This window comes from Vulpes vulpes, chromosome 12 (genome assembly GCF_048418805.1).
Source record: "Vulpes vulpes isolate BD-2025 chromosome 12, VulVul3, whole genome shotgun sequence".
NCBI lineage: Eukaryota > Metazoa > Chordata > Mammalia > Carnivora > Canidae > Vulpes > Vulpes vulpes.
In genome coordinates, this window is record NC_132791.1 from 71,757,011 (window position 1) to 71,772,374 (window position 15,364).

Consider the following 15,364-nt stretch of genomic DNA (forward strand, 5'->3'; position numbering starts at 1 on the left):
AAATTCTTTTTAAAAAATTTTAAAAAAAATAATAAAATTTCTTTTGGTGGAAGTTCTCCCTGAGCTCATCCACTCTTCTGGCAAGTCTGGTGAACATCTTTATGACCATTATTTTGAACTCTTTATCAGGTTGACTGCTTACCTTCCTTTCATTTAGATATTTTTCTAAAGTTTTGGCTTGTTCTTTCATGTGGAGCATATTCCTTTGTTTCCTCATTTTGTTTGACTTCCTGTGCTTATTTATGTGTATGAGGCAGAATAGCTACCTCTTCAGGTCTTAAAGAGGTGACTGACCTTGTGTAGGACTGTGCCCTGTGTAGATTGTGTGTGTCTGAGGTCTTGTGCTGGGGCTTCATCAAGCACGTGTGCTGGGGCTCCCAGGGCACTCCATGGAAGTTGGAGCTGATGAAGGACATGGGCCAGGGGGCCCCAAGGTACTCCAAGAAGTGAGGGGGGGTCCCAGGATGTTCTGCATAGTGAAGATCCTGGTGGGATGGCTGGAGCTTAAATGGGTACAGGCCAGGAGGTCCTGAAGGGCTCCACATGGGGTGGAGGGCCAGGTAGGATGGCTGAAGTGGGAATAGACAAGGCAGAAGGTGGGGTCCTAGGGTGCTCTGGGCAGTGGGTGCCCTGGCAAGTCATATAGAGCCAAAGCAGGTATAGGCCTGTTTTGGCAAGACAGCTGGAGCTGTAGCAGGCACCTTCCAGGGTGTCCAGTGTGTGCTGCACTGGTTCCGCCTTGGCAGGACAGCTGGAGCTTGGGAGGGCCCCTCGGGGACGCTGAGGGCTGATGAGAGCTGGGGAACTGGGGCTCACTGAGGTGTTGGGCTGTCCAGAATGGCTGGACCACACTGCTGTTTGTGCTGTCAAGGTGAAGGGGGACCATCAACAATGGTCCTCACCAGCGCCTGCTCCCCAGCAACTGGGGAGCATTCCAGCAAACTCCCCCAGAGCCTGGCAGATGCTCTGGGAGTTCACCCACAATCCAGCACAATCCAGCTACCATTTTAAACTGCAGCTGTTCCCCATGCCCCAGGGCAGGTGCACATGCACGTAGGCCAATTGGTGCTCTCCCACCCTGCCACAGGTACAGCACCAGGGTTGGGTTACCGTCCTGTGTCCCCACCTCTCCTGCCCTTCTCCGTGTGGTCCCTCTGTTTGGCATGCAGAAACTGTTTGGTCAGCCCTATGATCTTAGGGGGAAATCACAGTAGGTGTTGGTGTAGGTTTGGTGTGTCTGGAGGAGGAGAGGTTACGGTCTTGTGCATCACCGTCTTAGAGCCTCCCCTTATCTTGTCCTTTCCGATTAGCATTAATTCTGCATGTAGTCTGGATATCAGTCCCTTACTTCCTCGAATACAGTATATCCCCTCTCCTCCTCCTCTGGTGTCCTCAAGTCCTTATTTTTGATGTAGCCAGGTGTGCTAACTTTTCACGTCATGGGCTGAAGTTGGGATTTTAAGAAGCCGTTTCCCAAGCCTGTGTGTCAAAGACATTCTACACTAGTTTGATGAACCTGACAGATAGGTTTCTGAAAGTATCTAGAGTTAACTTTCATATTCAGTCTTACAGATCTGCATTTGGTTTTCTCTACACAGTCAGCCACCATAAAACTAATCCTCTCTTTTCTCGTTCACATTGGCAGTGCCAACCCTGATCGTAGATCAGGTTCCTATGTGAGGGGAACTGCCCCTGAGGTCTCTCTTGAGTCTGTCTACCTGTTTGAGTTACCTAATCAGCACAGCTCTGTGTAGTAAGTTTCATGTCTGTTGGCTTGCTGTAACGAAGTACCAAAGACCAAGTGGCTTGACAGAGCTGCATTGGTTTGCAGTCGGGAGCCCAGAAGTCTGTCTTTGGGTGTCAGCACAGTCGCCTTCTTCTGGGAGCTGTGAGGAAGAACGGACGGAGCACCCCTGGCTCCTTGGCTCATGGTGGTTGCTGACCACCATATGTAATCCTTCACTTGACATACCATCCTGCAGGCATGACTGTGTCCATACTTCCCCTCTTAACAAGGACACAAGTGATACTGGATTAAGGGCCCACCCTACTGCACAGTGATGCCATCTTCACTGATTATGTCCATGATGGCCCACTTCCTAAATAAGGTCATGTTGTGTGGTACTAGGGGTTAGGACTGCCATGTACAGATTTGAGAGGTACAGAACTCAACCCATTACAGAGGACAAGCCTGCCCTCCTTGCCCCCTATTCCCTCCCCCTCCTTTTTTTAAGATTGACTCTATTTGTAAACCTTTATTCTTGACGCAAATTTTAGAACAGTTTATAAAGTTCCTTTTAAAAATCAAGCTGATGGGCACCTGGGCAGTTCATTTGAGCATCTGACTCTTGGATTTGGCTCAGGTCGTGATCTCAGGGTTGTGGGATTTGAGCTCCACACTTGGCAGGGAGTCTACTTGGGATATTCTCTCTCCCTCTCTGCCCCTCCCCAACTTGTGTGTGTGCGTGCTCTCTCTCTCTGTCTCAAATAAAGAGATCTTTTTTTTTTTTTAAGATTTTATGTATTTATTCATGAGAGAAAGAGAGAGAGAGGCAGAGACACAGGCAGAGGGAGAAGCAGGCTCCTCACAGGGAGCCCAATGTGGGACTCAATCCCAGGACCCTGCGATCATGTTCTTGAGTCGAAGGCAGATGCTCAACCACTAAGCCACCCAGGCATCCCTAATAAAGAGTTTTTTAAAAAATGTTTTAAAATAATCCAGCCTGAACCAAGCTGTGACTGGACCCACAGGCTGGAGCAGTACAAGCAGCAGGGGCAGGTGGGACTGGAGCCCAGGATTGAGGTAGGAGGTCCCAGAGTAAATTTATTTAAAAAAAAAAAAATTCAACTGAATTTCATAAATGGGGATTACATTGGATTTATAGGTTAACTCGAGAAAAAATTGATCTCCATAGTATATAAAGTCATTCCATCCCAAGAGTATGGGATAGCTTTTCATTTAGTCACATACTCTTTCTCTCTCTCTCTCTCTCTCTCTCTGTGTGTGTGTGTGTGTGTGTGTGTGTGTGTGTCCTTTTTACTGGATAAGTGTCTTACATTTTCTCCAGGTGAGTTCCTGGATTATAATTGTTGTTGCTCATGTGACTGTGCCTTATTTTGCTGTATCATCTAGGTTGGTCTTACTGATACAGGAAAGAGCTCGTGTGCTTGCGCGCTTGATCTTCTGTTAGCAGCCTTGCACATCACCAGGACCTGACAGTTCTCTGTTGATCTGTTGGCTTTAGGTGTAATTGATCATATCATTGGTAAATAGAGTTTAATTTCTTTACCCTCAATTTTTGTTTCTTAGAGCATTGGCCAGGCTGTCCAAGACTATATTACGCAGTAGCAGAAACCATGGGCAAACTTGAGGTCCTGATCTTAAAAGGAATGTATTTAAAAGCTTCTCCATTAGCTGTAATGCTTGCTAGATGTTTGCTGTGTGATCCTCAGTGAGTTAAGGCGGTTCACTTCTGTTTCTTGTTTGCTCAGAAGTTTTATCATGATTGAGTGTTGGATTTATTACATGCTTTTTTTCCCCTGTATTGTATCTCTTTTGATAATCATACTCTTTTTTTCTCCCCCTTTATTTGTGTTGTAATTTATATTGATTAACATTCCTGGAATCCTACCTGCTTATGATATATTTAAATAGACTCAGTACCATTAGCAATAGTTTGTATATAATATAGATGTTTATTTTTTAGGTGGACTTCTAGTTATCTTTCCTCTTACTAACCTTATTTGCCTTCAGAAGGTTGGACTGGCACCGTAAGCTTTCCTGCTCTCTTAAAGCTCGCTTTCTCTGGAATTATTCATATAAGATAACAAATGTCTGTTCTCAAAGAGTTTTGAGAACCCACCTCTGTAACAGGACTCTCCCGGGTCTGAGGCTTTGGGAGCAGGGAGACTCTGATGACCATTTCAATTTATTAAATGCTTACTAACCTATTTGTACTTTCTATTTCTTCTCTGGATAGTTGTGATATATTTTTTACAAAATGTATTTTGTTTAGGTTCTCAAATGTTTTAGCTCAGAGCTGTTTATAATGTTCTTTTACAGAGTTTTTAAATCTCTTTCATTCAGATTTTCTTACTTGGATTGTGTTTTCTGTATCCCTTCTTGCCGGAAGTGTCTTCTCTAATAATCTTTTCAAAGAACCACCTTCTTTTCCTAATATTCTGTATTGTCTATCGTTTAATGTTTTTCATTGATTTTCCCCCCTTTTATTATATTCTTTCTGATTTCTTTGCGTTTGCTCTGTACTTCATTTTCACCTGCTGAAATGCATGCTTGGCTTATCCGTTTTATCTTTTCTTTAATATCATAAAAAATGTTATATGGGGGTGCCTGGCTGGCTCCATCAGTAGAGTGTGACTCCTGATCTCAGGGTCATGACTTTGAGCCCCACGCTGACGGCAGAATTTACTTAAGAAAATAAAAATAAATAACAAAAATGTCATTTGAAGTTAAAAATTACCCGCAAGTGCAGCTTTAGTTGTGGTCCTCAAATTTTAACAAAAGCATATCATCTAAGAAGCACATTTTTCACATCTTAGCATCTCTGAAACCTAGATGCATCTTAGAGTCAGTGGCATGATGTGTTCCAAGTACCAGGTTTTTCTTTCTTAGTAGTATATAAAATTAAGACACATCTTACACTCAGTACATCTTCAGAACCACACAATATTGCATAATGTTTTCACTAGCTTTTACCTCTGAGTATTTCATAATTATTCCTCTGGTTTATATTTTTAGCTCAATAGTTCTAGTAATATGCCATTTAGTTTCATTTCCAAGATATGAGGGGGTTTTAGTCATTGTTTTGTTGTTAATGTCTAATTGTTTTAGATTAAGATCCAAGAATACAGTCTGTATATTATTCTTAACAATGTATTAGAACTTTTTTTTTTTTTTAAGATTTTTATTTATTCATGAGAAACAGAGAGAGGGGCAGAGACACAGAGTAGAAGCAGGCTCCATCCAGGAAGCCCAATGTGGGACTCAATCCCAGGACTCCAGGATCACACCATGGGCCAAAGGCAGGCACCAAACCACTGAGCCACTCAGGGCTCCCCAAGAACTTTTATTTATTAAAGTGTCTCTTGGGATGCCTGGATGACTCAGTTGGTTAAGTATCTGACTTTGAAGTCCTGATCTCAGGATCCTGGAATAGAGCCCTGCATCCTGCATGGAATCTGCTTCTCTCTCTGCCCCCTCACATACACACGCGCGCGCACACACACACACACACACACACACACACACACCTGTGAGCACACTGTCTCTCAAATGAAGCTTGCTGGGGAGAGGGGGTGGGGAGTATCTTCTCGTAGACACACAGAGATGTGCTTTTTTGCCACACCCTATCCGCCTGCTCCCTCAGCACCTGCCCTGGTTCAAAGCCTGGATTCAGAAGTCACATAGTCGCAGGCGTGAACCTGTTGTACCACTCATCCATGCTAGTCTCCACCAGGCGCGCTCTCTGAGCCTCCCTTTGCCCAGAGAAGGGAGCTAACCATCCCTCCAAGGCCAGATGAGCTCACCTGTATGCTGGACACATGGGAACAGTTCAGTAACATGGTCAGATCCCACTCTGAAGTTCCTTTTTGAAAAGAAACATGAACCTTTAGAGGAAAGGCTCATTACTTCATTCGGGGCCTTTCTTTGTGTTGATGAAGCTGGGAGCTGTGACCCACATTGTGGGGAAGAGCAGCAATTAATGAAATGCTCCCAAAAGTGTTGTTAAAGCAGAGGATAAAATCAAACCTGCTCTTAATTCCGAGTAGGCACAGTGGTAAGAGAGAGGCAGAGTATGACCCCTTTTCCTTGCCTTGGCAGAATGCAGAGAGCTGTTTACAGCAGAAGAATGACGCCATCACATCATTTGAAGAAAAAAACAACCAAGTTATGTCCAGCATGAAACAGATGGAAGAAAGGTAATCACTGCCCCTGGCAAATACTCCCTAGAACACATGGGACATTCTCTGGACCTGAAGTCTCTCTCAGAAGGACAGACAACTTCCTTCTGGTGGTCCTTTGGGACCTAGTCCTGCTGAGCAAGGGGGCTGATTGCCAGCCTTGCCTAAGTGTATATTCCTTTAACCAATGTTTGAGTGACTATCACATTGTCTTCTCAGGGGGTCAGACCTATACAGTGAGCTCTTTGTCACTGTCATATTTACACATCAATCAGTAGTGGATCACAATAGTCTGAAAACAGACCCACACAAATGTGACAACTGATTTTCTTATAAAGGTGCAAAGGCATTTCAGTGGAGAAAGGTAAGTATTTTTAATAAATGATATTGCAACAATCAGACATCCATAAACTTTAAGAAAATGAACCTCAGTCTATATCTCATGCATCATACAAAAATTATCTGCACAGGGATCATAAGTCAAAATGGAAAACTTAAAATTTATAACTTGTAGAATAAAACATAGAAAATTTTTGTGGCCTTGGATTAGTCAAAGAGATCTTATACAAGACATGAAAGCCTGGGGTCCATGGGAGGAAAACTTAATAAACTGGACTTGATCAAAATGTAAAACTTTTGTTCTGTGAAAGACATGGTTAAGAAAAGAAAAAGAAGAAAAAAAAAGACATGGTTAAGAGAATAAAACTGTTAACGATTGGGAGAAAATGTCCACAAATTGATCACATAACTGACAAATGACCTGTATCCAGAATATATAAAGAACTCTCAAAATTCAACAAACAACCCACTTTAAAAATAGACAAAAGTCTTGGACACACACTTCACCAAAAAGGACAGACATATGGATGGCAAGCAAGCACATAAAAAGATATTCATTGTCACTAGCCATTAGGGCTGTGCATATTATCACATTGAGGTACCAGTGCACACCTACTAGAACAGCCAGAGCTTTTTAATGACAGCGGTGAGTTCTGAGAAGACTCCGGAGTTACTGGAATTCCCCTACATTACCTGCATGGATGCAAGATGGTACAGCCACTTTGGAAACAGTCTTTTAAAGCTTAAACATACCCTTACCATAGGACCCAGCAGTCCTTCCCAAGGAAAGTGAAGACTAATGCTCACACAAAAACTCCTATGCAAACATTTATATAGCAGGTCTGCTCATAGTTGCCAAACCTAGAAGTGCATCCGAAGTCTTTCATCTAGTGAAGGATAAACAAACCAGCACTCTATACAGTGAAATAACACTGGCCCATTGGAAGGAAGGAGCCACTAATACCCAGACTGAGAGTGATCTCAGATACTATGCTAAGCAGAAGCCGCAGCCTCAAAAGGTTATAGGAGGAATAATTCCATTTGAAGGACATTGTTGGAAAGACAAAGCCATGGTATCAGAGAACAGATCGGTGGTTGCCAGGGTTTAGGGGTGACTACAGAGGGGAGCACTAGGGAGCCTTCCAGGGTGACAGAGCTGTTATGTCTCCTGGTCTCCTGATCCTCCTGGTTGCCGCAATAGCCATGAGTCAGTTTTACTGTTTATTTAAAACCCAAGCCACAGGAGTCTGAAAAGGTACACTACCACCGCCAGTCGTCAGTCGTGAGGGCAGCTTTCTCACACACACCTGGTTCTTTGGGTGCAGGTTACAGCTCTCAGAAAGGGCACGGCAAGGGGCAGAGGAGCGGAGCCTCAAGGTGCAGCAGGAGCTGGGCAGCCAGACGTGCGCACTGCAGCAGCAGCTCTCACAGCTACATGAGCAGTGGTAGGTGGAGGGGAGGGGGCGCTCCCTGGGGGCTCCCTTGTGAGTTTAGCCCTGCAAGGCTGGGATCAGAATGTGTCCAGCCCAGTGATGAGAAGTGCCAGTGTCCCCTTCCATAAGTGAGAGCACTAGTTCCAGGGAGAGGGTTGGGGTTCAGGAACATCCCTGGGCCCCGCAGCTGGTGACAGGAGGTGTGCAGTAGCTCTCTCCCACCCCCATCCTATGTCCTCCAGTGGAAGCTGGCTGTGGGTTAGAGAAAGCAGAACACGTGTTGCAGTCCCCCCTCCCCTTAGTAGAAAGTGTTTGGGGCGCTTTTCCTTTCTCTCCACTCACGTGGGATCAAGTGTGTGCCTGCCCTGCTTCCCTGCAGGGTCCTGGTGTCCCTTCTAGAAGAGCAGACGGATCCCTGCAGGTGACGGGTTCAGACACCCGTATCGCAGTTCTGATTGCTATGAATTCACATTTCCCAGGTGGAAAATGGGTTGGAGGTTGTACATTTTCCATGCACCTCTTCCTCTGAGACTAACTCAAGTTCATTTTGGGAAAACAGCTCGAGTCTAGAGAAAGAGTTGAAATCAGAAAAAGAGCAGAGACAGGCTCTTCAGCGAGAATTACAACAGGAGAAAGACACTTCCTCCCTACTCCGAGCCGAGTTACAGCAAGTGGAAGGATTAAAAAAGGTAAGGCAGCCATCCTGGGGAGAAGAGCTGCCGGCATCTCCGGGAAGCCTGACCACTTGGAGCCCTGCTAGGGGTGCAATAACACAGGGAGACGGCTGCACTGGGAGGGGGGTCCGGGAAGAGTGCCAGGGAGGAGGCTCGGATGACGCACCAGGGACAGCCACGGAGAGATGCAAGCCAGGAACCTCTCAGGCCACAGGAAGCTTGAAGGTCTGTCATGGAGAAGGAGCAGAGAGCAGTGAGGCCGAGTAGTGGCGAGTGGTGGAAGGAGGCACTGGAGCTGCAGCCTTGGGTGGGCACACTGATCATGGGCCCCCGAAGGCTCTGGAAGAGATTTGGATCTTATCCTGAGCGCAGTAGGAAGCTGTTGGATCCCTTTCGGTTTTAGGATGGTCACTGGCTACTGTGTGGATGGGGGCTGGGCTTGCAGGAGAGGAAACAGTAAACGTGAACACTTTACAGCAAGTGCCAGTCCACGGCTTCCCCCAAGAGGGGCTTGGCCACTGCCCAGGGTTGGCTATCCTGGCTCCCCAGAACCATCTGGTTCTGGCCCTGGGCCACGCCTGGGAAGCCAAGCTAACCAGAACCCTCCACCCCACTAGACAAGACCTGAGTCTAGTCTCTCTCTGGAGTCCCCTCAGTTATCAGGAGAAGGTGAGCCCTGGATCTTGAGGCAAAGTCTTCAGAGTGCATGGGGAAGTAGGTTACCCGAACGGCATCTTTGCCTGCAGAATAGGCCCCCCAGGGGACCCAGGCAGGCTATGAGTTCTCCTCAGGATAAAATCCCCAGCTGCCTCCCCCACAGTGCCAGTGAGAGCCGGCTGCTGCCAGGGTTGCTAGGGGGTGTCTGTGGCCTCCACAGCTGCTCCCAGCAGGACTGGTACACCATCCGCTGCACACCTGCCCTAGCAGAGGACCCTTGGGGATTTCATTGTGTTGAACGTGGTGATGGGCACTGCTGCACGGCCCCAATGAGCCAACCAACCCCCTTTGATCTTTGTTGAAAAGTGTCTAAGAGTCTCTCCCAGAGGAGCCCACTGGGGAGGGGAAGAGCTTCCTTGGGGGCTTCTGAGGCTCTCTTTAGTCTAACACTTGAATTGCACACCCTCCCCATCCCCCACCTGCACTTACATACACACACAAGAAACAAACTACATATAACGTGGTCATAGGGCCCTCATGTGCCTGTGTCATCAGGTTCTCAGGGAGAAGGCCCCAGGGCACCTGGGAGGGAGGTGCCCACCACTCAGGCTCCCCCTCATCAGCCCTGAACCCCAAATCACTCTCCTGGGTATTTGTTGCCGTCGCCAGCCTGTGTCCTCAAGGGGCACAGGACACAGATCATAGCGGGTGTCTACATGTGAGCTTCACTGCCCACATGCACAGGTGGTCTCGGGGCTCCAGAAGGCTTTCCATTCTTAGGCCATGAATGAGATTTCACATGTGGCCTCCATCAGCCTTGGTCATTCACTCCCAGGAAGTGTCTTAGACAGTTTCCAACAGACCTGCCCTTCCCAGAAATCAGTTTCTTTAGATAAGCCTTCGCTGTGCTTCTGCAGGAGTCGTGGCTGTGCAGGTGTAGAGGCCATTCTCTGTTTAAGCAGTCTTTTATAGCCACTCAGCTGGCAAGGCCTGTTTCACCCCGTGAGGGCCTCTGCTCTCCTGTCCCACGGCACTGGGACAGGAGAGCCACTCAGCAGAAGTAATCCACAAAATAACCCCTGCTCGAGTGAGATCAACACCACAAAACTGCTCTTTGTTCTTGAAAAACATCCTGACCTCCCTGCTGCTGCCATCAGGGTGACAATCCTCCGATTGGTCCATTTTAGGAGCTGCGGGAGCTCCAGGATGAGAAGGCAGACTTGCAGAAGGTTTGTGACGAGCAGGAGCAAGCTCTCCAGGAAATGGGCCTGCACCTCAGCCAGTAAGAAGCCCACCCTCCCTGCCCTCCCAGCCCTCCCACCTGTGTCAGGGCCACCACTCCCCCCACACCAACAGTCACACTAGCCTGTCCACTGGGCCCCAGACCAAATTCTGCTGTTCACAAGAGGAAGGGCTGGTCCGGGGGCCTGCCAAGTGTTGGAGGGCGACCTCCCAGGAGAAGTCAGGCCTCAGAGCTCAGCGCCAATCAACTGAGGCATCCAGAAATCCCCCTGGTGAGCCCTCCTGTCCACTAGCTCAGCCTCTAGGTCCCAAGGGAGCCAGGTGGGCAGGGGCAGCAAGCAGGATTCTGGCTGGGCTGCAGTTAGACCAGATGAGGCCCTATGGTTTGAGGGTTCCAGCCCCCCAACAGGGTAAGCACAAATCCCTACCTCCCTTTCTGGATGTTCTTACCTGCCAGCATCTGTTAGTATGTCCTTGGTGCTGCTCAAGGAGCACAGACCTTGGAACCTCTGCCTCTCCTTTGACTTGACACCTGTCCGCCCTGGTGTCCCATCTGATAGGTCACAGTGCTGCATGGTAGGATTTGCCTATTTGTCTGATGGTTGGGGGAGCCTTATCCTCTTATGAGTCAGGATTCATGGTTGCAGAGGGACAGAAATCCAACTCACATACTTGAGCCAAAAAAGCCATCCGGAACCCATGTCTCACTCCTGCCATCTGCTGCTCCCTCACAGGTGGCTTGGGCTCCCACAGCGCCACAAGCATCCTGTTCTAGCGCCTGCCCCAAGCACAGTGACCCAGAAGCAGCAGGGAACACAGCAGTGGCGCATGTCCCAGACATCCTTCATCAGGCTGCGTAGGGGTCGCCATGTCAGCAGCATAGGACATGCTGCTGGGGTCCCCAAGGAGCTGCTTCCCCCCGCCCCAGCATCTTGCAAGTCCACACCACGTGATAGAAGGACAGGGCTCTCCTCATATCCCCCCTCCTCCAGCTGGATGCACAGCCCAGGTTCTGTATTTCGGCAGCATCCGGGTCCTTCCCCAATTGGGATTCCCAGGGATGTGCTTACACACTCAGGCTGCCATCTGAGCAGCCTCTGGTCTGAGCCGCTCCGGGTGGGACGAAGGCCCTAGCGCTGTTTCCCAGCCCTCGAGTCTCGTGGCTCAGAACCCTGCCACTCTGACACTTAGATCAGGTTAAACCCCACTGACAGTGTTGGCCAATCTCAGCTTTCACAAGAGGGGGTTCAGACCCCCGCCCCACCCCACAGTTAGAAATACACACTGGTTCTGTTCTACCAGTTTAGACCATGTTCAGGCCTGTCTTCTGTGTAGACAGCTCAGGAGCTAGGGCAACAGCAAGCAGCCCTGACCTCTGTGCAGGACGATTATAGGTGGAGCAAGCAGTAGGAGGGGCTAGGCCAGCCCTGCAGACTTGGGAGTCCCGCCCCACAGAAGCCCCACAGGGGCCCCACACCCCCACTCAAGCACATGTCCCATGCAGGAAGGTTGCCCAGAGAAGCCAGAAACCTGACTTCTAGGAAATTATTCTCAATTTTTAATTTTTATTTATTTATGATAGTCACACACAGAGAGAGGCAGAGACATAGGCAGAGGGAGAAGCAGGCTCCATGCACCCGGAACCCGACGTGGGATTCGGTCCCGGGTCTCCAGGATCGCGCCCTGGGCCAAAGGCAGGCACCAAACCGCTGCGCTACCCAGGGATCCCTTATTCTCAACTTTTAAATGGTCCCTAGTATTTCAAAGTCTTTATTTTTTTAAAGATTCTATTTATTTATTCATGAGAGACAGAGAGGGAGAAGCAGATTCCATGCAGGGAGCCTGATGCGGGACTCGATCCCCAAACTCCAGGATCACTCCCTGGGCTGAAGGCAGGTGCTAAACTGCTGAGCCACCCAGGAATCCCCTTTCAAAGTCTTTTTAAAACTTACAGGCTGACAGTCTGTGTTTTGGGCCACATTTGGTCACAGGCTCAGCCTCAGAGTATGGCAGGCATGAGCCAGCATGATGTGACTCTGGGATGATAAAAGGTGAAAAGTGTGTTCTGGAACTGCTCTCCTAAGACCCGTCACCCTCCCCAAGCCAGACAGTCACTGTGGACTTGCTGCATCTGAGAGCTTCTCACACCTATAAATTATTTTTCTTTTTTTTTTTTAAGGTCAAAGCTCAAGATGGAAGACATCAAGGAAGTAAACAAGGCGCTGAAGGTACTGGATTGTTAACGTTATTACCATCAGAATCACTGCTTCCGGCTTAGCCCAGCTCATGCTCTGTGTATGCTCAGGTTCTCAAGTCAGGTGAGGAAGTGTCCTAGAGGTGGCAGGGGTGGCTGTCACCTGTTGACAGGTCAGACAGTGATGCTGATGGGTGGCAGGGCCCAGCCCAGCCCAGAACCTGGGTCCTGATTCCAGCCCCTCAGCTAGCCACCGTGGGTCGGCAGTGAGCCTAAGGCATGGGTGCCCAAATCAAGGACACAGAAAGTGGCAGAAAGAGACCTGGGATTTTTAAATAGGGAGCAGGAGACCTCTCCCTGTAAGTGCAGGGGCCCAGAGCCACCCTGCCCTGCTGCAGTGCTCTGTGCTGCTTCTGAGGACCACTCAAGCCCAGGCCCAGGCCCTGAGCTGGGCCACGTTTCTGGACTATCTCCAGGGGAGGAAGCAGATGACCCAGTATGGGTGCCAATCTGGCCAGGTAGAGAAGGGAGAGAGGAAGGGGTGGCCTGCCTGGGACAGGCATGTCTGCCCTCAGGCCCCTGCTGGATCAGAGACCCAGGCAAATCACAGGTCTGAGGTGGCAGCCCCGGACATGTCCTTAGCATCACCAGCTTTACCCTCCCTCGTAGATGGAAAGCTCCTTGATGTGGTTACTATGAGCTGCTTATCTTTGCTGTCCCTGCTGCCCACATGTGTCAGTGACAGCACCACAGGAAGGAGCTGTTGGGACCAGCGCTGCAGCTCCTAAGGTCACTCTGTCACTGGGAAAGTGATGGCTAAAGGATGCTAAGGAGCCAGAAAAGCTTATCATTTGAGCATTTAGTTCCTGGGGCTGAATTAATGGCACATTCTCATTTCCCTTTAGATCTCCAGAAAGGCGCTTTAAAGCCTCAGATTCCGCCTCCCTGCTCTGCTCTGAGGGTTGAGGTTTAGCGTGTGGGCAGGGGCACAGTGGCAGGTCCATGTGGTCTGTGATGGGCCGGCCCCTCCTTCCACCCCATTCAGCCAGCAGCCGCCGTGGAGCAGGCCTCCTCAGACCCCAACTCTGCTACCTCAGCCCAAGAAGGGGTGGGAGAGGCTAAGGGTGACAGGAAGCCAGGGACTCTGGCTTGAGGCCCAGAGGTGACCTGCAGGGACCCAGAAGCCCAAGCGCCCACGGCCTGGGAGGCTGCGTCATGCGTGAAGAGGCCACCCTCCCTCCAAAGCACTGTTAGAAGAGTAGCCCGGCCACTGCCGTAAAGTGAGCTTCTCTGTGGTCTCTCCCCCTCAGGGCCACACGTGGCTGAAGGATGACGAGGCAACGCACTGTAAGCAGTGTGAGAAGGAGTTCTCCATCTCCCGGAGAAAGGTACATGGGGCAGGTCTCCCACCAGCTCCTGGAGGGCCCCTTCTGCCCGTTCTGTGGGTGCCTGTGGGTCAGGGCTACTGCACCGTGACCGTGCCCGCTGGGGTCCTGGCCCACGCACACAGCCTTCCTGCTTGTCCCCACCCAATCTTTCAGTAACTGAGAACACTAGGTGAGTGTGTCACTGAAAATTCACTGTGAGCAACAGGACCAGTATCTGGCCAAATTAGGCAAAAACCACCTGAAGAGAACCTGTGGGTTTGTTAGCAGGCCTCAGGACGGGCATCTGAGCAGCATGAAGAGCTTGCTGGCGATGTGGGCAGGTGCGGGCCTCCAGGTCCTCGAGGACAGAAGTCCTCACCCAGCCTTTGAACTAGTTGGGCAGGACGGGGGCAGGCCACAGACCCCTCCCCTGCCAGCAAACAGTACCGCATGGGGGTGCATTTTCATCCATCCCCAAATCCTCACCCGTGCCTCACCGCAGGTCCTGAGGCTACCCCACACGTGGCCCCACCCTGAGGTCAAGGTCCAGTGTCTAGCCTGAGGGAGGCAGGCTCTGTGGATGCCTGTCTTGACCTGTGCCCAGGGCTTAGGCAGCTGCCCACCACCAGGCAAGGTTGACTAAAGAAACCTGGAGTCTCTTCCAGCTGACTGCAGGGAGTACAGGGGACAGGGCCCACCAGCCACCCCAGTAAGACGTGCTAGAGCAGGAGAGCCTCAGTCATGCAGACACACAAAGGCACGCCCTCTACCAGCACCTCACGGACCTTAGAGGAACACAAACCTAGAAACCAGGGTTGACCAGGACCCCTTCCACTTCGACACCTGCTTCTGGGGGAGGGCCAGACTTCCAAAGGCCTACTGTGACTGCCTCTTCTCTGCTCTCTAGCACCACTGCCGCCACTGTGGCCACATCTTCTGCAACATGTGCTCCAGCAACGAGCTGGCCCTGCCCTCCTACCCCAAGCCCGTGCGCGTGTGCGACAGCTGCCACACCCTGCTCCTGCAGCGCTGCTCCTCCACTGGCTCCTAGGCATAGGGCCTCCGCAGGGCCTGTCTCAGGGCGTCTCGGTGCCAGAGCAACCCTGGAACAGTGCCAAACCTCGGTCTCAGGGGCTGATGGGGGGGGGGGGGTTGGGGGGGGGGAGTGTTTCCTGAGGGAATCAGAGGCAGGACTCCGATCCCCATTGGGTCTGCGGGCGCTCCGGAACCATGTTCCAGCCTGGGAGGTACACACTTTTCCATGCTGTGTGGAATTAACCCATGGGGACAGACACTCTACCTTCTCGCTTGGCTACATCGCCAGCTTTGGCTCAGATGATAATTTCATGATTTTGCTACTGTCATTTTTCACTTTTCAAAAAATTAACCAGTTTTTCAGCAGCTATAGATTAGTGAGCAATCCAGTTCCTCTCCTCCTACCCCCAACCCTGCACTGTGCCTTCCCTGCTTCAGAGAGACTTGCCATGTCACACCCTTATATGTCTCTGGGCCTACAATAAAATCCTTTATTTTTCA

General features: G+C 50.0%; 1 protein-coding gene across 4 annotated transcripts in view; it reads left to right on the top strand.

Annotated features, from left to right (window-relative positions):
- Positions 1-15,364, top strand: part of RUFY1 (RUN and FYVE domain containing 1) — a 64,728-nt gene extending 49,364 nt beyond the window's left edge. For all 4 annotated transcript variants that reach the window (XM_072731847.1, XM_072731849.1, XM_072731848.1 and 1 more), the window contains exons 12-18: positions 5,843-5,940; positions 7,587-7,706; positions 8,254-8,383; positions 10,213-10,307; positions 12,447-12,495; positions 13,772-13,849; positions 14,736-15,364. In XM_072731847.1, coding sequence (XP_072587948.1) covers positions 5,843-5,940; positions 7,587-7,706; positions 8,254-8,383; positions 10,213-10,307; positions 12,447-12,495; positions 13,772-13,849; positions 14,736-14,879 — 714 coding nt within the window. In that variant the 3' untranslated portion in view covers positions 14,880-15,364. The remainder of the gene's footprint in view (positions 1-5,842; positions 5,941-7,586; positions 7,707-8,253; positions 8,384-10,212; positions 10,308-12,446; positions 12,496-13,771; positions 13,850-14,735) is intronic.